Consider the following 24,550-nt stretch of genomic DNA (forward strand, 5'->3'; position numbering starts at 1 on the left):
GCTCAGCCATCTTTAAAATGGTCTACTTTCCGAGCATCCTATATCAACTACAAAATTATCCCTTCCCTGTGAGTCGGTCCATTTTTGCTAAGACTAACATTTTGATTAGAAATCTGTAATGGGGAGGGGGACTCCCCCAACTCACCCTTGGGAAGTGCTGCCGACCAACATCCGAAAGCGGAATATCTACCCCAACATCCTCCTATACTATTGGGCTGCGCACCTACTTATAGTATTGATTTTTTTTATACTTATAGTGAACGACTGGTGGTTTGATGATCCAGCGTACACCACAGAGGGATGGCTCATAATAATCTCCCCCACCTGCTTTATAGAAGCGAAGCTTTGACGCCCCTGCCCACTGCCACAAGAGTTATTCTGTCAATTTGGACAGATGCAGCGAAATCTATGGGATAGGCGGGTAGATTCACACTAGAAGCTCCGTTGTAGAGGAGCAACAGACTCCTGCCGGTTGTAGCCCTCCGAGGCTTCCATGCTTGGGATACTATAGGTATCTCTTTGCTGTGTGACCTGCTACATAACGGGTCATTAAATTCCTTCTAATACTTCAGCTCTGGCATGCAATTTAGCCTTTCATACTTTCCGGAGAGAACATTCCCGAATACTCGTCCTTGGAAGCAAAGATCATACTCAATAACCTCAAAGACCACAAATAGTCCGCCATATACCAAATGCTACTTCACAACATGCCGGACCTGATGATGGGGGTGCAGGAGACGTGGGAGCATGACCTGGGGCCGATGAAGAACAAGGACTGGCTTGAGGCAGTTGCCTTTCTTAAAGAAGCAGCAATAGCCTCCCAGTTCCACTTAATCCAACAGAAGCTGTTACACCGCACTTACCTCTCTAGGGATATGCTATTCAGAATGGGGTTGATCGCCATTGGAAGTTGCCTATGGTGCAACGACCCAGGCGGAGACTTACTCCACATGTTTTGGCACTGCCCCGTCCTCTTGCACTTCTATACTGTAGTCCTGAGACAATTAGAGGAAATATTGGGCTGCAGAATACCCAGGGATCCAAAATTAATTCTTTAACAGAGGTTATGGAGGGGAGCAGATATCAGAGGGTACTGCTCTCGCTGGGCATGATGGGTGCAAAGCACGATATAGCACAAGCCTGGAAGAATGCGGAGCCTCCTTCTGTTGCCAGATAGGCCACCAGTATGGACCACTGTTTGAGCTTGGAACCCCTGATCAATCTGCCGAGAGGGTGCGCTAAGAAATATCACAAGATTTGTAAAGACTGGGATAGCCATAGGGGGATAGTACTGGAGCCCTGCCCAGCCAATCCGTGGTCCACAAATGGGGAGGTGCTCTTAAACTTCGTAGACGGAACTGTCCATGAAACATGTGGGAGACCTAGAGATTGACCAGCTGCATCATAATCTGAATCTTGTTTATGTATACATTGCCTTAGTGTTCACCTGCCATTTTAAAGTGCATTGTTGTCTATTAGTGTCATCTTTGGTTTGGTTAAATAACAATGTTTTTTTTTTTTAAAACAAAAAAACTATGGGGACAAAGATCATCTTGCTTAGGTATGGACAGTAGCGGCCCACCTTATAAAAATATATGTATAACAATTATTGTACTTATGTCACTGCTTTTTCCAGTGTGGAGTATGGTTCTGCTTCCCTGCCCTATGGCAGGCTTAAAGTCAACAGTGAGAGATATAACAGGAGAAAAAAGTGTAAATAAAATAGCCCTTTCTTCCGTTGAGGCAATCAGCACACATATGGCAGTGGTTGTTCATGTGCAGGTTTAGTCTTTCCGTCGGCTAGGTGTGTGTTGTGCACAATAAAAACCTTACATGTAACCCATACTCTGAAATGAATTTTAAACCTGTTTAAATATTGTGTACGAGCACACATTACAAGCTGTAGAATAAGGCCTCATGAAAATTGGGAGTTTAAAGGCAGTGCCAGTCTCCGATCAGCACATCTGGGAAGGGTTAGTGACAAGTTCATTGTGATTATGCCTGCACTGAGCTGCTAGTGCTGATAAGTTACTAATAAGTCCAGGTTCCATCTTCAAAGAGCAGCAATGCATCTTCCCAGATTGCTTCGAAACATGTGTTCATTCTCAAGCACAAAATGCAAAAAACCCAGGAAAACAAGGTTGCAGACTATTTTATCGGGATGTCAGCCAGTCCAATGGCTGTCAACGTAACACTGCTGTTAACAGTAATGAAATCTGTGGCTTCTTGAGTGCCCCAGGAGAAGCTAACACTATTGCTGTCTACACAGTCAGTCTAGGTCTCTACTATTGTACGAATAATGGTAAATGAATCGTATTATAAAGCTACAAGCATATACAACATGATTTGGTTTCCCAGCATATACTTCCCTTTGGGCAATATTCAAAGCCGGTCTGGCCATTCTCCCACTCAGGCAATTCCCCAATAGACACCAGGCTATGGCGCTGCCTTGAAAGCAAGATGGCTGCCTTGACCCAACTGCGTCCTTATGGTTCCATAGTACTCACAACCTCCTGCAATGTTTGGTTGGTTTTTGCCAGGGCTGTTTTGGTTTCCAGTCCAGCCCGGACTTTACTGCTTTGAAGATTTAGGGCCTGATTATGAGTTTGACAGTGTGGGTGTGGGGCGGCACACCATCGCCCTGCTCCCACACCGCCAAACTCCACCACTGACTGCCTGCTGGATAACTAGTTGTAATACGGGGTGGTCTGGCGGCAGCTGACCCACGGGCGCTTCCTTTCAAAGGCTCAAAGGGGAGGCTTAGAAAGGCAGCACCAGGGGACCACCACAGGCGCATTCCAGCTCAACATGGACTGTAGAGTCCATGGCATCCAGGAACTAGGGGTGCAGAAAGACAGGGGAGCACACCATGTGCCCCCCTGCATGCACCCAGGCACCAGGGGGCCATGTCGGGCCACCTTAGTTTCCTCACCACCACCCTTTTCATGGCAGGCTCACCGCCATGAAAAGGAGGGCAGTAAGGAAACTCATAATATACTGCACTGCCAGCATATTGTGGCCTCTGACTGCTGCAAGACAGCCAGGGATCGCGGATCCCTGGCGGCAGCAGGGGTCCTAAGGCAGTCCGACCGCCAAAGTCATAATACGGCGGTTGCCGCACCACCACCATAGGTTTGACGGTCCATCAGACAGCCAAACTCATAGTCAGGCCCTTAATCTCCAGTAGGTTAGTTAGGAACTCATTTACTGTGTTTTGCCTATTATGTTACTGAACTGAATACAAGTTCCTATACACTTCACGTAACTTTAAAAAAACAAAAATACACTCTCTACTCACGCAATGTTGAAACTGCTGATTTTATATTTTTTGTATAGATCTAATGCTCCACGCAAACTGAGTTAATGTAGACCATAATCAACAGAATTTTTAAATTTTGTTTTTTTTGGGCAACCAGATACAGTGACATGACTCCATGGAACAACTTCTTTTTGATCCGTTGACCACTTAGAAACTCACCAATAACACTACAAGAGAGAGTTGGTCTCACTGCAAGATTTGCCCACATACAGAGCTCAGATTGGAACGTAGATACCTTGGTTTTGGGAAGGCAGCTTTACCCACTAGACTAGATCTTCTCCCAGTTGTTTGCTGGTGAATATTAAACACACTTTGTTTGCTGACACATTCCTGAAAGCAGTATGGAACACCTTAAAAATGTACCTTTTAGAGTGGCATCATAGAAGTAAATATAATGACTCCAAGGAACCAGGGAAAAGGTCAAAAGTGCGTGACAAATGGTCAAAATGCCCAGCATTCCTGCCATAGGTGTTAGGTTATGTAAATTGTTATAATACTTTCAGGTCTTTACCTTACCTCAACAAGCCTGCTCATGCATAACTCCCAGTTGTTTAACAATTTTGATTGGGTTTTAGTAACTTTAGACATCAGCAGGTGTAGCAGGATAAGAACAAAAATCGGTGGCATTTTTCAGATACAATCCAATTACAGTACACAATCAATATGTAAGACAAATAACAAGAAACAACAGGATGCCGGTTTCAATTTGTGCATTGTTTTGTAGGCCAAGAATGAAATGCACTGGCTTGTAATGAGGAAAATGTTAGAATCCTTCAGCTGCTTGCTGCCGCATAAAGCATCATTATGGATGCATGTCTCCCTACATGTCCTCAGAGGATGAGGGGCATCTAATTAATGATGGTAATGGGTTACAGAACTGGGAAGAAGAAATTAAGGGGAGCACAAGTATAATGATGAGAAATAGAATATTGGGGGGTTGCGGAGTGGGCGTAAACTCTGATATATTGTGATGAGGGGGTGATGTTAGGGCTTTAAGGGGGAAAGTTGGGTCAACACCCAAAAAGATGTACAGCAATGCTAAGACAAGGGCTAGCATTGTTGTTGGCCTCTGAAGGAAGCCGGGAACCAGGGGCCTTTATATTTGGGATGGTGAAGGAGGGGGGCCCTCTTCAGCTTTTTCCTTGAACTGCATGAGCATGGTATTCTAGGCTGCGGCCATAGGTCGCTGGCATATACGACGGGCTTCTTACCAATGCAGTGTAGAGCTTTCTGCCTCTCCACATCTGAGTAATGTGAGTAATGCCTTGTGCCAGGGGGGGACAGCCAGGGGGTGTTGGGCCTAATAGCGCATGGTTAGTAGATGCTTGGTCAACAGGAGGGCGAGGGTGGCGAAGCATGCCCACACCCTATGGTTTTTCTGTCTGGGGAAAATACCTAAGGCAGTAGCCTCCCATGAATTTAATGTGGTGAGTTCTGTGACTGTTGCTAATGAAGTATGTACTGCATGCCAAAAGCTTGCTATTCTGTGGCAGGACCAAAGCATACGTTGGAGGTCGGCGACGTGGGTGAGACATCTGGGACATGTGAGATTGGCTATGGGGAACATAGATTTTAGTCGAGAAGGAGTAAGATACGCCCTATGAAGAATTATATATTGAATGTTTTTAAAACGAGCTTTCTTCAAAACAGTCTTAGGGGACCCAGGGCTCTAGACCACTCAATGTCATGAAGAGATCTTGTCCGGTCCTCTTCCCAGAGGCGTCGAAGTTCCACCAGAGGGGTGCCTAAGTGTTCCCTATTAGCTTGGTATGGCCATGTAATGAAGTATCGACCACCCCCCATGAGGTATAGAGTATGTATAACCATGTGGGTAGGCAGTTCTTCCTCCAGCGCTCCCCATAGTGATCGGAGTGGTTCCAGCAGTTGTCCATGTGTTAGTAACTGTCCCGAGGGGATATTGGAGTCCTGCCGAATTTGCTCAAATGTAAAGATCTGGACATCTAGGCATCTTGGAAGAGGTCTCCCACTGTGTCTTAAGGAGTGTGCCTGCCATTCCGACAGCTGGTCAGCTGTGAGTGGACCTAAGGGTCCCAGTAGGCCCTGGAAGAGAATATTAGGTGAATATGAGGTGATCTTAACTGTCAGCTGGAAAACCCTAGTTAGACATTTTCGGGTGTTCAACCCGTGTAGGGACCAAGAGCGATGAATCCTGATAGTGCACTACTCCCAGTAACCTACAACCAACACTTCACTCCAGAATCCATAGGTAGCAGTGTGACCAGGCTGTCAAGGGTCTTCATCTCACCCATTCAGTTAGAAAAGTTCAGAAAGGTGCTCAACCCATCCTTCCGCCAATATCCAACTACTGCCCACTTTATCCCACAAGGGTTTACAAATCATAATGACCTGACTGTGCCCTAAATAAGAATGTAAAATTTGTACGAGCAGTAGCACCCTGAATCTCCAAAGCCAGTGTAGTTTAGGTTCCTATAGCCTCGTAAGCAAAATATCCCACCTGTTTTAGTTATAGATCCTCCTACAGATATTCTATTTTTGAAAACGCCCCATCAATAATTTCTCCCTGCCTCTTTCGGAGACATGCAAATTAGAAGCGGCATTTGTAAAAAGAAATGCAAATCATAATTTATGCATGGACTAATAAAAGTATATTAAATGCAACTCTGACATTTGTCCACTTTTGATGTGTTACAAACATTGTGATTTGACAACTACTCACCTCATAGGTGGTACAGATGAGCATGTTCTTTGAATTGCTGTAATAAACAGCAGACACTGGACTTCTTCCAAGAGGGATATTTCGAGCAAGAATAGACTGCAAACACATGTGATCACGAATGTCCCAAATACGAATATTCTGTTGAAGAGAGAGGATGGGAGGGCATCACATAAAGAAGTGTTCGAATAAATAAGGAAACAATTCTTTCTTGCAATTTTACTTCTTCACCCTCGGAATTCACTTTGAATTTCAAAATGGTACAATATCCTGGCACCTATGCGAGATCTAGAAAAATACATTTTTTGCTAAAATCTTTTATTTGGGGTTTAACAGGAAAACATTGACAAAACCAATACGTTTCACCTTTGGGACCTACTGGCTTTGTCAATGCTTTTTGGTGATGCAGTGCAGCATGAGCAAAGGGAAAAAAAGTGCAATGACACAGCGGCTACATCATTCTTTAGGCAGCCACGTCATTCTCAGGCACGTATGAGAAATGATACACATGCGTTGTTGCGCATGCATAGGTCTACACAATGACATGGGTGCAGTGTTGTTTTTTCAACAGATCAAAGATGGATAGGTAAATAAAATTAATAGAAATAGCAAAAAACCCTTTTTTGAAAAGATAAGGGTAAGTAGCTGTCTAGTACTACAAAACAAAAAATAATAACATTTAATTATTCTGATAAAAAGACTGCATGGGTTAGGGGCAATGGAGGAGCGGGTTGGAGATATCAATGGAGAGGGCTGAGAAGGGGAAAAGCAGCACACAAGGGGGAGCAAAACAGTGGATGGGGGAGAAGAATATGCACGAGAAAGCAACATGGAGCGCCAAAGTGAAACAAAGAACAAAGCTGATACAGCACACCCTTTATAATTAATAATAATCAAAATACAGTATTGGATAAGTTCTACATAGGTCCAAATTCCAATGCAAAAGTCAACACCAGTTCATACGGACAATCTAGTAAGGCATCCGGCATACAATGAGTAGTCCAAAGAGGTCATCTGTCAGTTTTCAATTTCTTTTTATTATTACTCTCAAAAAGTTTTCCCAGCGCACAGACTTGCCGATGCGTGTTTCGTCTGATCCTAGACTTTTTCAAGGCTGGAAAATTAAACATCATACATTAGGAAATTTATACTAGTACAAAAGTTAAAAAGTTGCTACATGAGAATAAACCAATGATAATCTTTATATATAATACTAGTTCTATTGTAACAACAAAAAATAAAACCTCACAAAAAATCAAAAGGCAACCATATGAATAAACCCAAAGTTTTTGTCCTCAAGAATCAAGAATTTAAAGAAAATTTTGTGTGGAAACAAGAAGATCTACAGTAACCACATCACCAGAAGGAAAATAGACCAACGTGATACAGAAAAGTGAATTAAAGAAAATTGAAACCTTCTTCGCAAGGTGTGAACAAAAACAGAATTACAGAAAAGAATGTGAAGAGAGCCAACGTCAGTGAGTCAATATCATAAACCCTAGAAGAATTCATAACAACTAGTGTCAAAATATATGAACCCACCGAATTGGGAAAATTGTCGCAATGTGGTCTGATGAGATTGATTCATAGGCCATAGTCCATTGGTGAACTCAAAAAGCCAATATCGTATAGATAACAGGAAAGTCTGTCCGGAAAGTGTAATATGGAAAAATTAAGCGAGCTTAAGGGTTTGATAACCAATCAATCAATCATAGGCATTTGTATAGCGCACTGCTCACCCGGAGGGTCTCAAGGCGCTGGGGGGGGGGAAACGCTACTGCTCGAACAGCCAGGTCTTGAGTTGCTTCCTGAAGGCGAGATGGTCTTGCGTTGTCCGGAGGTGGATGGGGAGGGAGTTCCATGTCTTGGCTGCCAGGTAGGAGAAGGATCTTCCTCCGGCGGTGGCTCTGCGGATGCGGGGGACGGTGGCGAGAGCGAGGCTGGCGGAGCGGAGCTGGCAGGTGGGCTTGTGGAAGGTCAGGCGGCTGTTGAGGAACTTGGGGCCCAGGTCGTGGAGGGCCTTGTGTGCGTGGGTGAGGAGTCAGAACGTGATTCTTTTGTTGACGCGGAGCCAGTGCAGGTCTCTCAGGTGTCCGGAGATGTGGCTGTGTCGGGGGATGTCCAGGATGAGTCGTGCTGAGGCGTTCTGGATCCGTTGGAGTTTCTTCTGGAGTTTGGCGGCAGTGTCGGCGTAGAGGGCGTTCCCGTAGTCCAGCCGACTGGTGACGAGGGCCTGGGTGACCGTCTTCCTGGTCTCGGTGGGGATCCACCGGAAGATCTTTCAAAGCATGCGCAGGGTGTTGAAGCATGAAGACGAGACGGCGTTGACTTGTCTGGTCATCGAGAGGGAGGAGTCCAGGATGAACCCTAGGTTGCGTGCATGGTCCGTTGGCTTGGGGGTGGCTCCCAGGGCGGGGGGCCACCAGGAGTCGTCCCAGGCGGAGGGTGATGATCCCAGGATGAGGACCTTCGTCTTGTCTGAGTTCAGTTTCAGGCGGCTGTTCTTCATCCATTCGGCGACGTCTTTCATCCCTTCGCGTAGGCTGGCTCTGGCGGCGTCCGGGTCGCTGGTGAGGGAGAGGATCAGCTGGGTGTCGTCGGCGTAGGTGATGATCTTGAGGTTGTGTTGACGTGCGATGGTTGCGAGGGGGCTCATGTAGACGTTGAAGAGGGTGGGGCTGAGCGATGACCCTTGTGGAACGCCGCAGATGACTTCGGTGGCCGCTGACCGGAACGGGGGGAGGCGGACTCACTGGGTTCTTCCGGCGAGGAATGAGGTGATCCACTCCAGGGCCTTCTCCTGGATGCCGGTGTTGTTCAGGCGCTGTACCAGGGTGCGGTGGCAGACAGTGTCGAACGCTGCGGAGAGGTCCAGGAGGATGAGGGCCGCAGTTTCCCCGTTGTCCATTAGGGATCTGATGTCGTCTGTGGCTGCGATGAGGGCGGTCTCCGTGCTGTGGTTGGCTCGGAAGCCGGATTGCGAGTGGTCGAGGGATCCGTTGGTCTCGAGGAAGGCGGCTAGCTGTCTGTTGACGGTCTTCTCGATGACTTTGGCAGGAAACGGGAGGAGCGAGATGGGGCGGTAGTTCTTGAGGTCGGAGGGGTCTGCAGTTGGTTTCTTCAGCAGGGCACTGATCTCGGCGTGTTTCCAGCACTCCGGGAAGGTGGCGGTGTTGAAGGAGGCGTTGATGATGTCGCGGAGGTGGGGTGCGATGATGTGGTCGGCCGTGTTGAAGATGTGGTGTGGGCAGGGGTCCGTAGGGGATCCGGAGTGGATGGTGTTCATTGTGCGTGTTGTGTCTTCGGTGCTGACTGGGGTCCAGGTGCGGAGGGTGGCGGTGTGGGGCATCGGTTCGGTGGTGGGGTTCGTGGTTGGTGGGCCGAAGCTGTTGTGAATGTTGGCGATTTTGTCGTGGAAGAAGGCTGCGAGGGAGTCGCAGAGGTCTTGCGAGGGAGTGATGTCATTGTTTCCGGCGTCAGGGTTGGAGAGCTCTTTGACGATGCTGAAGAGTTCCTTGCTGTTGTGGGTGTTGTTGTCCAGTCGTTCCTTGAAGGCTGTCTTCTTTGTGGCGCGGATCAGTTGGTGGTGTTTGCGGGTGGCGTGTTTGAGGGCCGTCATGTTGTCTGTGGTCTGGTTGGTGCGCCAGGTGTTCTCCAGGGAGCGGCAGTTCTTCTTGGAGGTGATGAGCTCGTCGGTGAACCAGGAGGCTTTCTTGCTGCCGCGTCTGCTGGGGGGGTTCTTCTTCAGTGGTGCGAGGGCGTCTGCGCAGTTGGTGATCCACTGTGTGAGGTTGTTGGCGGCTTCGTTGGGGTCCGTTGAGCTGGTGGGGGGGTTCTGGCCGAGGAAGGTGGTGAGCTGGTCGCCGGTGATCTTGTTCCAGCTCCTGCGGGGGGCTTGTTGAGGGTGGTGGTGGGTCGTCGTTTTACTGAAGCTGAAGTGGACGCAGCTGTGGTCAGTCCACTGGAGATTGGTGGAGTGGCTGAAGGTGACGTATTTGCTGGATGAGAAGACTGGGTCAAGCGTGTGGCCGGCGTAGTGGGTGGGGGTGGTTACCAGTTGCTTGAGTCCGAGGTTGGCCAGGTTGTCCAGCAGAGCAGTGGTGTTGCGGTCCTTGTTGTCCTCCAGGTGGAAGTTGAGGTCCCCCAGGAGGATGTAGTCGGTGGAATTGATGGCGTGCGGGCTGACGAAGTCTGTGATGTCTTCGCTGAACTGTGTGCGTGGTCCCGGTGGTCTGTAGACGAGGTTGCCTCTGAGCGTGGTCTTGGGGTCGGTGTGTATCTGGAAGTGGAGGTGTTCGGCGGAGGTGAAGGTGTCATCGGAGTTGGTCGTGATGTGGATGGTGGTCTTGTGGATGATGGCGATGCCTCCTCCTGTCTGGTTGACGCGGTCTTTCCTGGTGATTTTGTAGCCTTCCGGGACGGCGATGGCGACGTCGGGCGCTGAGGAGGCGTTCATCCAGGTTTCCGTCAGGAAGGCGATGTCTGGTGCTGTCGAGTCGAGGAGGTTCCAGAGTTCGACGGCATGCCTGTGAACGGATCGGGTGTTGAGCAGGATGCACATCAGGTGTTTGTTGCTGGGGCTCGGTTTAGCAGGTGCGGTGTTGGGTCGGAGGCCGGTGTAGCGGCAGGTCAGGCAGGTGAAGGGTCCGTGGGTGCGTCTCGGGGTGGCTCGGTAGCAGGCGGTGTTTCGGCCGGCGTTGAGTGCGTGGAGGGTTTTGGCGTCGTAGATGTGCAGGGTGTGCTGGCGAGGGCGAGGAACAGGGGGTCTGGCGCTGGGCGCGGTCCAGGCACGGACGGGCTTACCTTTGGCGCTCAATCGGCGCTCCCGCTGCGCGGTCGCTCTGGGGGCGTCATAAGTAAGGAGCCGGGAGGGAGGAGCAGCTGGGCGAATGGAATCACAGGGGGGCGGGGCCGCAGGGAGGCAGCGGCGGGAAATTCCAAGAAGCAGCGGGAAATTCCCAGGAGCAGCGGGAAATTCCCAGGAGCAGCGGGCAGCGAGCGAAGGAATCTGCAGGCAGGAGCGGCAGCAGTGAGTGGGGCGACCAAGCCCTGTGGAGGGCTGAGTGGTCACAGAACATCATAATGAATAGAGGAAGCTGAAAACGATAATCAATATCCTGTATACAGTCGCATGTGACAACATGACCAGAAGGTCATGCTAAAATATAAACATGTCCATGGTGTAGGGCATAAAGCTACCAATGAATACAATTACACAAAAGTATTCACAACTCCTATTAAAGATACTAAATTACTGTGGTGTATAAACTGGCAAACTAATGGAAAAGGAATGTCCATCATTACCCCACTGACATTGTATAGGCAAGTGGGGGGGGAGGAGGGGGGGCTATTAGGTTTATTATTTGCTTTGGGGCACTTTATTTGAGACTACTATGGCATTCCCAAGTTGGTTGTAGCTTGACCTAGTGTTTGGCAAAACTGAGAGACTCATTCATCAGCTTGGAACTACATAAGGTGCTGTTATTTTCCTTTGTTAAAGCCTTTTTTGTGTATTTTGAAATACCAATAAAAGATTTAAACCACAAAATGGGTCTTACGAGATGATCCGTTGTCGTGTATGACCTAACGGGTATATGATCTGCAAACATAACATTGAGTATGTAATCCCCTTGCATTGACACATTTAATGTCAAAACAGTAAAATTCACTATTTTAAAACAAAGCAACTCACCCTATAATATGTCCTGTTACAAATAGTCCCAGGTCACGTCTTGTGATAGTAGACGGACTTTTAAGTCTAGCTCCACAAGTGTAGCAACACTAACAAAGCAGTGAACTCAATATGGAGGCAACGCCAAGATAAGTATGCAACCTATGAAAAACATCATTAAAGCCATGAGTAAAAGCATAACCCAGACCGCGTGTGAACCTTGTGTCACTCAATCGAACGTAAAAGGGCTTACCTCCAACGAGCGATACCTGCCAAACGAAGCCACGAATGTTGCAGCTACCAGTACTAAGAGACAAAATACGGGGGCCATTTTGGTTTATACTTAGCGCCATTGATGGAGGTCACCTGATCAATCAACATGTGACCCGTTAAACATCTCAAAGTAGTATACTTAGAGATGGCTGAAGACGTATCCGCCATCTTGGTGGAGGCGAACGAAGGTTGTTTGCGGTAAAGGCCAAATAAACACCGGGAGCAAAAAATAATATACATCCATGTAGGGGAGAACAGTTATTAATAACATATCTGTGAAGCATTAACTCGCCTAGTATGTTAATAAACACAAAAATTAAGATGCCGACGTTGTCTATTTAATCATCTATGATCGAATACATTTCGATTCTCGAGTTAAGGTAGTAAATAACTGCGCAGGTATGCCCAAAGAAATAAATGGACGATCACTAATCAGTGTAAGGCTACCTAAAAGTTGGGAAAAGTATAAATCGCACGTTAGTACTGATGGATTAAGCAACAGGCAGTGCTAACCAAAGGACAATGACGAGTGGTGGCGTCATGTTGAAATGATGTTATAGACACGTATAAGTGATGTTATGGTGCCTGGTCTTCAGTAAGAAAGAAAGTGCAATTAAGCCAGCCTTTCTTACACAGAGAAATGGTGAATATAGTACAAAATGCTTATGTAGAGTTCGTTAACATGGAAATAGATATTCTAAGAATGAATGTACAGTATTACTTGTGTGCTTTAGATTTGAATACTATGAGTACATGTTGTGAGTCCACCGCAGAATAGTGATTCCGCCGAAGCTACCTAAAAAATGTGCTCCGTTGATTCTAACTTAAATGCGTGCACATCGCAGAGTAACGATGCTAAACCAACAATATTTAAATATGTGGCAGTGTTGGGTAAGCACAGACGCAGCAATTGTTATTGATACCTGAGACAACTTTACTTAACATCAGACTGAATTGTCCAATGGCGCAGACAACAAATGCCTGAGGCGATGTTGCCTGAAGAAAGGTGATTCTGTGCGATGGGACATCGCCAGGGGTGTAATGCAAGCCCCTGCTGTGCAGGGGGCCTCTCAGCCCTTTGGGAGCCCCCAACCCTTCAAGGAGGCCCCATTTAGACCAAAATATTTGTGACATATGGGAAAGTCTGGGGCACCTCATCACGGTTGTAGATTCCGTTTATTCAGGATATAAATGGAAGCCACCTCACTTTTAGAATCCCAACATTGTCAAGCCCGAAACCTCAAATACTAAAGGAATGGATGGAAAACACCAATGCGGGTTCAGTCAGTCAGTCAGTCACAACCACTTTAATCGATTAATTAAAATCATAAAAGTACATCACAGTAATTCATACAAATAAAAACATTACAAAACACAATATAAAATGATTCATAGGAGGATCAACCAAGCCAATAAATGTGCCCCTAATGTCAGAATCCAGACTGAGCATCAAGTTTTTTCCTTTTCCTTACCGCGGGTTCAAAAACAATGTTACAAATCCTGATTCGCAGCGCCTGGGAAGAACACAAAGAACTAACGGTGCAAACGGCCAACATCATTGATGAACTAAAAAAAGAAAGTGACCAAGAAGAGGTCAAAAAGGTGTTACAAACAGTAGATGAAAAAATAAAATAACATGAAAAAGAAATAATTGAGAGAAAAGAGAGAAAGTTTCAATGCAACAAACGGGGGAGGATCCTAACATTTGCAAGAAAATTCAACAAAGCGCGTAATGAGCTTGCAAAGGAAAAATCTATAGGAATACTAGAAAAAGAGAGATGGGAGTCTGGTACCAACCTCAGCTCAGACCAGGAATCTCTTGACAACATCCTGGCCCCACATACTGAAAAGATGTCTTTTTCCAAGGTGTTTTGCCTCTTACAAAAAGACAACGAACACTCCTTTCAAGGGAAACCGAGAGGAAGGGGCAGAGGTGCAAGAGGCGAAAAGGCAAAAGCTAGGAAGACAAGAGCGGAGAAAGAAACAACAAGCGTGGTGTGGGAACAAGAGGCTAGACAACCAAGCAGAAGTAATGGAGAAAGAAAATCAACAGCTAACGGTAATCAATCTATCAGATAGAGAGATTTCCCCTATTGAAGAACAAGTGTTGAAATTAGGCCTAATTTTCTGTCCTGAAACTAAACTTGACTATGCACAAACACGTGCTGATTTGTACAAGTTCATAAGCAAACTTAAACTACACAAGGTACACACTCTTCAACAGAAACACACAGAGCAAATATTGTCCCCTGAAAAAACCATATCAAGGTCACCATGAGCAATAGCAGACATAGGTGCCCTACATACATTAATTGAGATGGGTGAATCAGTACAAAATAGACATACCCAATTTGGCCTGGGACCCCATCGACACTCAAATTCGTAAAGATATACCAACCCTGTTTGGAATTGACACAGGGGAGGCGGGAGATACCAAGTTTAGAGCCCCCTCCAAATATGTCCCACAACTAGCTAGAGACAACAAAGACATCTTTAATGACATGGTAATACATGACATACTGACCCTATCACACCAACCACGCAAGAGCAGAAATGCATCCAAAAAACAATGGGAAGCAGTCTCTGCATTACAAAAAGATGAGAATGTGGTTATCAAACCCTCTGATAGGGGACGTAATTTTGTCCTATGGCGAAGAAGTAGCTATGTTAACGAGGTAATTCGCCAATTGGATGATAAAACCTGTTATGTAAGGGTTGATATAACATACACAAAGACACTACAGGAGAGGTACACCAACATGCTGCGCAACTGGCATTAACAACAGTTACTCAATTGGGATGAGTTCCAAATCCTAAAAAATGAAACAGCAGTAACATCCACATTATACCTTCTGCCCAATATTCATAAGAACCCCACTGAACAACCAGGGCATCCCATTGTTTCATCGTAAAACAGCATCTTTGAAAACACTTCTGAGTATGTTGATCATTTTTTGTTTCCATTTGTAAAAACGTTCATATGTCAGGCACACTAAAGATTTTTTGCAGAAAATTTAAAATTTGTTTTTGGGGTGACAATTCTTGTTTAGTAACACAGGATGTAGAAAGTCTATACATCAGTATAAGATAATATGATGGCCTGATGGCAAGCAAACACTTCCTATAAACCAGAAGCATTCACCAGCTAGAACACACTCATGTGATTGAGATTTGTCTTACTGAAAATGTTTTTCTGTTTAACCAACAACTTTACAGACAGATACAAGGAACTTCCATGGGTACTTGATTCGCCCCCAGGTACGCCAATCTCCTTGTTGGCTGGTGGGAGAAGCAGGTACTCTGGAACAGTGACCTTGAAAATGGACAAACAATGTCAGTATATGGATATGGTATATTGAAGACATCTTTTTTGTCTGGGATGGAAATGAAATTAAATGAACTTTTATTAATTGATAAAAACCTCATCTGAGATCCACAATATGTTAAAATAGTATATACAAATGTCTAATCCCATAGTATTACAATATATCATGAAATTCTTTAAAGGCAAAATGGATTATTGTTCTTAGCTTATATATCTCTAAAATAGTGGAAATACCACTTTAAAAAAGTTAAAAAGTTTGTAACATACAAATTCATCAGGTGGGGTTCTTATAATCTCAATCAGATCCATAATTCTAAAAATATTATATTTTATACAAATATTTGGACAGACAAATAGGATATGTACCAAATCTTGGATTCCTCCGTTACACAAATCACATTGGCCTGTTTTGTTAAAGTTTCAGCCCCACTTTTTTGTTAGATCTTTTAATGGTAGTGTCCTCAGCCTTAGCATCAGGATGCAACGCCTAACCCTGTGGTCCAGTGTAAAACTCAAATATTTTGGGATCTCTTTATACTCCACCCTAGCTAACGCGAGCTTGTAATACGATAACTGTTGACAATAAAGTTTATCCATCTCATAGCTCAGCCACGGAGTAGCTTTTTCAAAAAGAACTTCTAGAGTTCTGGGGACCAACTTTGTAAAAGGTTCTCGGAGCATTGACATTGCTCCAAAGAGATCTCTAAATTTTGTTTAAAAGTATATACTCCTGGATCAGCCTTAAAAGTTTCCTGACGTAAAATTGCTCTTAATGTACCATCAGGTGCAGGTAGTATATTGTAAGCCCATCTGAAAAGGTTTGCCATAGATCTCGCGTATGCACTCACTACCCCTAATTCCAATCGGAGTGCCTGAATGAGATTGGTCCAGTGTAAAACTCAAATATTTTGGGATCTCTTTATACTCCACCCTAGCTAACGCAAGCTTGTAATGCGATAACTGTTAAAAATAAATTTATCCATCTCATAGCTCAGCCTCGGAGTAGCTTTTCCCAAAAGAACTTCAAGAGTTCCGGGGACCAACTTTGTAAAAGGTTCTCGGAGCATTGACATTGCTCCAAAGAGATCTCTAAATTGTGTTTAAAAGTATATACTCCTGGATCAGCCTTAAAAGTTTCCTGACGTAAAATTGCTCTTAATGTACCATCAGGTGCAGGTAGCATATTGTAAGCCCATCTGAAAAGGTTTGCCATAGCTCTCGCGTATGCACTCACTACCCCTAATTCCAATCGGAGTGCCTGAATGAGATTGGCTTGGCTTGTAGTCGTAAGCATACACAAGAGTTTTCCCTCCTTGAGATTCAAAAATCCCCATTTATAGAAATGTATTCTAGACCATATGTTAGTATAGGGGGAATCTTTGTTCGATACACTTCAAGGAGAGCTAAAAAATGTCGCCTCCCAGGAGAGAAATAAAACTTTTTTATAGCACTAACGTGGGATACTGTTTTTAGTTCAGTCCGCTAAAAGTGCGAAGCAGGACCAGTGGACTGAGAGAAAACTCTCCCTAAATAGATGTAAGTAGATGCTATTTCTGTGATTATTCCTCCTAGTATCAAGGTAAAAGGTATAGCTTTTTTCCTACCCCTAAATGGTACTATTTTTGTTTTTGAAATATTTATTCTTAAAAAATTTCTTTCAGTATAATTAAAAAGAGCATCCATATTACGCTGCAACCCTATTGGGGTTAAATCAAATACAACCACATCATCGGCATACGTTAAAAGAGGGATTTTTTGTGTTGCTAATTGAGGTGAGAAATTATGTACCTCCTGGAAACAGTCTGGTAAATCACTAAGGAATAGTGAAAAGAGGAGGGGGGCAAGTAAACATCCTTGCTTGAGGCTGTTTTGCGTAGAAATCTCTTGGGTTAAGCCCGTTTCTCTTCCCCTTTGTACCTTACACCATGTGGTTGTGTGAAGTGCTATTAATCTTAGCAGACTTATCGGAAAACCTAACTTCAATAGTTTCCTCCACAGGGAAGGCCTATCCACCTTGTCAAAAGCTGTAGAAAAATCTACAAATAAACTATAAACTACCTGAGCTCTACTAGTTACATATTTGTCGATAATAGTTTGCAGGATGGCGATATTATCAATCACAGAGTGATTTTGACAAAAGCCTGCTTGTACCATAGGAATTACCCCCTAGCTATGGCCCAGTCATTCAGATGTTCCAAAATGCTGGCCGCAAATATTTTTCCCGTAGCATCAAGGAGGGCAATCTGACGATAATTACTCGGAGAAAAGCGGGAACCTTTTTTCAAAAGAGGAACTACTATACTGCCCGTCCATGAGTTTGGAATTTGGCCAGTTCCATAGCAGTACATAAATAGGGTGGGAGAGGCAAGAATGAACTCCATCCTTCGATGTTTTCTTTTAGGACCTTCTCCGGAATCCTGTCTGGTCCCATTGCTGCTTTGTCTCTCGCTTTCCTTATGTATACGGCAATCTGCTGGTCGGTCTCGCTGTCAATTCCATCGCATCGAGATTTCCCAATATCAATAGATGGTAGATTTTCCTCATATAATTTGGATAAATAAGTGACCCATTCTTTTTGTGGGACTGGAATTTCTATCGGTGGTGTTTGTATCCACTAGCTTCTGCAACTATATCCCAAAAGGCTTTAGAATTTTTAAGACGCACTGCTTCTTGCAGGCCTACCCAACATCTAACCATTTTTGTTCTATTCTCTTTCATGCAAATCCTTTTTCTCCTTTTCTTCAGGTTAGAAATTTCGGCCTTCCTAGCCGGAGAGAAGTTCGTAAATTGCAACCTAATCAGCTGAATAAATTTCTTAGACAGGAGGTTTACTGTCGGATCTATTGTCATTTGTGGGCTATCTTTACTGGGAAGAGGCTTCTTCTGCATGTAAGTAGAAATCAGGGTTTTAAAGCTTTCAAAATTCGAGATTGGGTTGACTCTCTTGTTGATTTGCTCATACAGTTGGGACTCCATAATCTTATAAATTTCTTTATACATTTGCTTATAGTTCTTGCTGCGCCACAGTATTCGAGCTGGCTTTTGTTTGAGTAATACCTCCCCCCTACCATGATAAAGACCATGTAGAAGCTAGCTGAGGATGGGAGGTCTATTTCTAGAAGAAATATTGTGTGGTCACTACTTTGGACAAATTGTATAGAGAGGCTGCGAAGTTTATTGAACAAGTCGTAACTGCTGATGGCATAGTCCAGTATAGATAACTCTGTTGGACCTTTTCGGGTGTATGAACCTGGCACATCTCCTCTCGTTCTAACATTTAAAGTTATCCCATTGAATTCATTGATTCGTCCCAATATAATTTCCCCCCTTTTATTAGCTCTGATATGGTCTGGGAATACTGCCGCTGGAATAGAGCAAGATTCTTCAAGTTAGGAATTCTGAAATGCATACAGTAGAGAAGTAGATATTTTTGCATTGAGATCTCCCATTAAGAGTATCTGCGTATTTTTATTTGAACCTAGGGAGATATCTATTAGGTCACAGAAAATTTAAGCGCATTGTATCGTGTTCAGACCCAGGAGGAACATAAACATTAAAGAGAAGTATTGGCTTAAGGCAAATATTTTTATCTAAATACTTTATGTTAAGACATAAGACATTAGGGCTAGTGAGATTAATCATTTTAAAATCCCAGTTTAGATCTTCTGATAGCAGGATTGCCAAGCCAACCTTTGCATGACCCCGTCTGGTCCTTGTAGCTGGAGTATTAAAAACTAAGAAGTTTTTTTGGTCAAAGTTATCTACTAGCCAGGTTTCCTGTAGGCAAACTATTGAAGGTTGAATATCTAACAACTGAGATATTTTGTCATGATTTAGACCCGCTAGGTTCCATGAGACGATGGTGGAGTTATTGTTAAAAAGGAAGTTTAGAAAAATGTTCTTGCTTATTTACATTTAAGTTGTTTGATAACCACGACAATACGTTATCGTTTTGAGTGTCACTTGCGTGATGATCATCTTCTTGATTCCATATCAGTTTACCTCCATCCTCGATGCTTATTATTAATGTATCCGGGTGTCCCAAGCTGCATTGCTCTTTTAAAATTTTTGTGGTCTGGTAATTAACTTTAGACCTCCTTCGAGGCTCTGACATAGGTTTGTTTCCTACCATTATTTCATCAAACCCTTTTTTATGTAATTTTTCCCTTTCTTTCAAAACGATAGCTGGAATCACATTAGACCAGAAATCCACTAGGGTTATATTGTTGTCCGGACTATCAGGAAAAGTCACCAACGTAATCTCTGTTGATTAAGCGATGGTAAGGAGGGCAGGCTTCTTAGTAACTTTAAAATTTTCTGTTGATTTAATGGATCATGGGATGTGGACAAAAGGTCCGTTTTTTCGAGCATACTGGAGGAAATTCTCGAACGACTCATAGGGCCAAATGATGGTCACATTTAAAGTTTTTGGACATTTAATACTGACCAATTATGTGCTGTATTTTTGATTTTGTATTTTTATTATTACAATTGTGTTCGTCCTTTCAAAGACAACATAGGTGGTTAGGTGTATAGGGAAACCCCTATATTTTTTCAATCATGTGCTACCGCGTATTCATTGTAGCAGCACACCCCTGTCTGTAGAAGCATGCCACCAAGGGGAAACCCGGGTGGGTGAGGGTTTTTTGAAAGAAAACTGCTTTTTTACATCTTCGAGTTCCTGCTAGGGTCATTTATCTTCTTTCTCTTGAACTGAAGGGACACTTTTTGGTTATTATATATATATATATATATATATATATATATATATATATATATATATATATATATATTATATCCACATAAAATGTAGCGCCAATCGGATGCCACAGCCTCTCGAGTCAGGGCCTGTTCTGCGGGCGCCACCGCATTAACATATCCAAACGACACACACACTGCCTTCAGTGTGCAATCGGGCCCACCATCCAGTTTGTTTTTCAGAAAAGCTTTTATTCAGCACCTAGAAGCAGGTCTTAATCATATGCACATTTCGGAACGGTTGGTTTTTTCAATCATTTAAACATTAATCATGAACAGCGTGGAAGGACTTTGTGTGGTTTTTCGTATTTGTGTTGTTAAAAGACTACAATGTCCAATATGCATTGCAACTGACAATATTTTTTCTCCACTCAGTTCCTCCGTTTACCAAAATTTGTAACAGGAACATTTCCTATATTCTTTGGGGCTACATTACTTTAGACATCCTGCCTCAAAGAAACCAATTCCATTTCGGGCTTATCATATAGTCTATGTAGTCCCAAAATCACGTACCATAGTTCCGTAGTATTAAGCATTTGGAATTTCTTTTCCTGGACACAATGCTTGTTTCCAAATATACACAACTGGTATGCGCAGGATTCCAATGTCCTTACGAACTCTGGTGGTTCCCAAATATTTCACGAAATACCAGGCAGGCCTCCGTAACAGTGGCCCTTCCTTGAAATATCCCCTTCAGTATCCTTTCGCCACCGGCGGGCATCATTACAAATAAATCCACATGAAATGTAGCGCCAATCGGATGCCATAGCCTCTCGAGTCGGGGCCTGTTCTGCGGGCGCCACCGCATTAACATATCCAAACGACACACACACTGCCTTCAGTGTGCAATCAGGCCCACCATCCAGTTTGTTTTTCAGAAAAGCTTTTATTCAGCAACAGGTCCGCATAACACAGCATGACGCGTTTCAACCTAGAAGCAGGTCTTAATCATATGCACATTTCGGAACGGTTGTTTTTTTCAATCATTTAAACATTAATCATGAACAGCGTGGAAGGACTTTGTGTGGTTTTTCGTATTTGTGTTGTTAAAAGACTACAATGTCCAATATGCATTGCAACTGACAATATTTTTTCTCCACTCAGTCCCTTCGTTTACCAAAATTTGTAACAGGAACATTTCCTATATTCTTTGGGGCTACATTACTTTAGACATCCTGCCTCAAAGAACCCAATTCCATTTTGGGCTTATCATATAGTCTATGTAGTCCCAAAATCACGTACCATAGTTCCGTAGTATTAAGCATTTGGAATTTCTTTTCCTGGACACAATGCTTGTTTCCAAATATACACAACTGGTATGCGCAGGATTCCAATGTCCTTACGAACTCTGGTGGTTCCCAAATATTTCATGAAATACCAGGCAGGCCTCCGTAACAGTGGCCCTTCCTTGAAATATCCCCTTCAGTATCCTTTCGCCACCGGCGGGCATCCTTACAAATAAATCCACATGAAATGTAGCGCCAATCGGATGCCACAGCCTCTCGAGTCGGGGCCTGTTCTGCGGGCGCCACCGCATTAACATATCCAAACGACACACACACTGCCTTCACTGTCCAATCAGGCCCACCATCCAGTTTGTTTTTCAGAAAAGCTTTTATTCAGCAACAGGTCCGCATAACACAGCATGACGCGTTTCAACCTAGAAGCAGGTCTTAATCATATGCACATTTCGGAACGGTTGGTCCTAGGTTGGAACGCGCCATGCTGTGTTATGCGTACCTGTTGCTGAATAAAAGCTTTTCTGAAAAACAAACTGGATGGTGGGCCTGATTGCACACTGAAGGCAGTGTGTGTGTCGTTTGGATATGTGTGTGTGTATATATATATATATATATATATGTATATGTATATGTATATATATATATGTATATATATATATATATATTATCTACTGGCGGTCGCCAGTAGATAGTTATAGTTAGGACCGTGTTTCCATAGGAAATCCGCAACATTCTATTTTGAATAACTTTGGCGCCGATTGACGAATCCTCGCGAAATTTTTAAAATAGGTGGGGCGCTCCGCTCCTTCCCTGAAAGTCTCGGGGGTATTCGTCAAGCAGAGGCTGAGAAAAAGGGGGGGTCCCAAAACGCGTTTTCCCCATGCATTTTTCCATAGGACCTTTAGTCCAAGCTGCAGCCCGAACGGCTGAACAGAATTACTTGAAATTTGGCAGAGAGGTAGTCCTCAGGTCAGGGATGTGCCTTTTGCAGGTCTGGTGTAAATCTGTTCAGTATTTCCTGAGAAAATAGCATTTAAATCAATATATATATCTATAGGCGCGCTCCGAGCGCGTACCGTAAGCTTACCGTACGCGCACGCTGCCGTGCGCGAGCGCGATTCTGATTGGTTGTTACATCTTAGTAAACATTCGAATCGGTCGAAACCAGGAAGTGTCGGCCGCCATTTTGTCTCTCGCAGTCTGAGGGGGTGAAAAACAAAGGTGGATAACGTGAAAAGGGGGCAGGCTGGACAGTTACTGACCCCCTAGCCTTGGTCAGGGGGTCCCAGAAGGACCCCCAAGGGCAAAAATGTATTTTAATTTTTTTACGAAAAATCGCGGAGTGCGTGTAGCGTACGCGCACGGTAGAAACGGAAAAATTCGCCCACAGCGCGCGCACGGTGCGCGAAGCGCACCGTGCGCGCACGGTACGCGCACGGTGAAAAAACTTTAAAAAAATAAATAAATACATAAATTAGCATTTAAAAAACCATACAAATTCACTGAAAAAACCATAGGTTTCACACACGTTATAGTTAGGAATTAGCATTTAAAAAACCTTGCAAATTCACTTAAAAAACCATAGGTTTCACACATGTTATAGTTAGCTGGGCATTTCACTCGTGAAAAACCATTGAAATTTCCACGTTATAGTTAGTGCAGGCAACTATAACTCACGCGACCGCAATCCTCTGTTGATGCTAATACTGTATTTAGACACTTATTTACCCATGTCTTCTTCCATTAATTTTTAGCTATACATATATTACAAATATTTTTTTTGCCGAAAAACACATATGTCATCAGTGATGTAATATCTGACGTCATCAGCAGAGGATTGCGGTCGCGTGAGTTATAGTTGCCTGCACTAACTATAACGTGGAAATTTCAATGGTTTTTCACGAGTGAAATGCCCAGCTAACTATAACATGTGTGAAACCTATGGTTTTTTAAGTGAATATATATATATATATATATATATATATATATATATATATATATATATATATATATATATATATATATGACACACACATATATATAGATGTATTCCCAGTCCTACTTTTCAGTTGTATTACCCAGCAGCATGCAATTTGAACCACTGCAAAAAAAGCAGATGTGATCCTCCCATTGCATGGGAAAGATTGAAAGAATATTTTTTAAGGTAGTTAATTGCCATTTAAGCAGATGGAATGCTTGTTAACAGAAAAAGGTTTATTATATTACATTGTTTTGGTTCAGACAGTCAAGATCTTTTTAGATCTTTACATGCTATCATACCACCAGGGGTGCTGGAAATTTAACGAAGCTGTGCAAAGATTGGAAAAAAGATTTAAAGCCAATATTAGTATCACCCTTGATAGATACCATTTTTATGGGAGGGTAAAAAAGTAATAAATCATTTTAAGAATTCCCTACTGCATAAAGAATATAGCAAAAGCATGTGATTCTGGGACATCAGAAGATGAAATGATCAAATACCAATTGATGGCCAACACAAATGTTTAAAAGAATTCAAAAGCAATCATGGATATTAGGCGACTACAAATTAGTTGAAGCCATTAAGACAGTAAAAGCTATTGAACAGTCTATATTGTTGGTCAAAGCAAACACAAGGAGATGATGGACGGAGCACTGCAACTTCTCAGACACTCACCCCCAGTCACAGATCTGGGTTGAATCCATCATCCTTCTTTAGCTCACTTTGCCACCTCAGTTCAGACCCAGCTATGTGCAAATTAGTCTTGACCCTGTGCCTCATGGGAACAGTCCAGTCCGAACTGCCAAGCCAGGTCTTCCCTGAACTGGAAACAAGCATCCTGGGAACGGTTTCTGTGTAACACCCTTCATCAGCCAGGCTAGCTTGAATCCAGTGGCAAAGTGAGCAAGGGGCCCCCGTTTGGGCATACCCTGCCAACTTAGGGCAAACAAAGCAAACACAAGGAGATGATGGACAGAGCACTTGTTTGCCCTAAGTTGGCAGGAAAGGCCCAGATGTGGGTCCCTTGCTCACTTTGCCACTGGATTCAGGCTAGCCTGGCTGAAGAGGGGTTTTACTCCAAAACCGGTCCCAGGATGCTTGTTTCCGGTCCAGGGAAGACTTGACTTGGCAGTTCAGCCTGGACTGTTCTCATGCGGCACTGGGTCAAGACTGATTTGCATATAGCTGAGTCTGAACTGGGGTGGCGAAGTGAGCCAAAGAACGTTGATGGATTCAACCCAGATCCGTGACAGGGGGTGAGTCTCTGAAAAGTTTCAGCACTCCGTC

The 24,550-nt window shown here is 43.9% G+C and overlaps 1 protein-coding gene across 1 annotated transcript in view; it reads right to left on the reverse strand.

Annotated features, from left to right (window-relative positions):
* The window catches only part of EFCAB8 (EF-hand calcium binding domain 8), a 3,172,177-nt gene that overhangs the window by 2,009,996 nt on the left and 1,137,631 nt on the right, over positions 1–24,550 (reverse strand). Inside the window, exon 14 of the mRNA XM_085615170.1 lies at positions 6,018–6,155. Coding sequence (XP_085471296.1) covers positions 6,018–6,155 — 138 coding nt within the window. The remainder of the gene's footprint in view (positions 1–6,017; positions 6,156–24,550) is intronic.

Source organism: Triturus cristatus, chromosome 7 (genome assembly GCF_964204655.1).
Source record: "Triturus cristatus chromosome 7, aTriCri1.1, whole genome shotgun sequence".
NCBI lineage: Eukaryota > Metazoa > Chordata > Amphibia > Caudata > Salamandridae > Triturus > Triturus cristatus.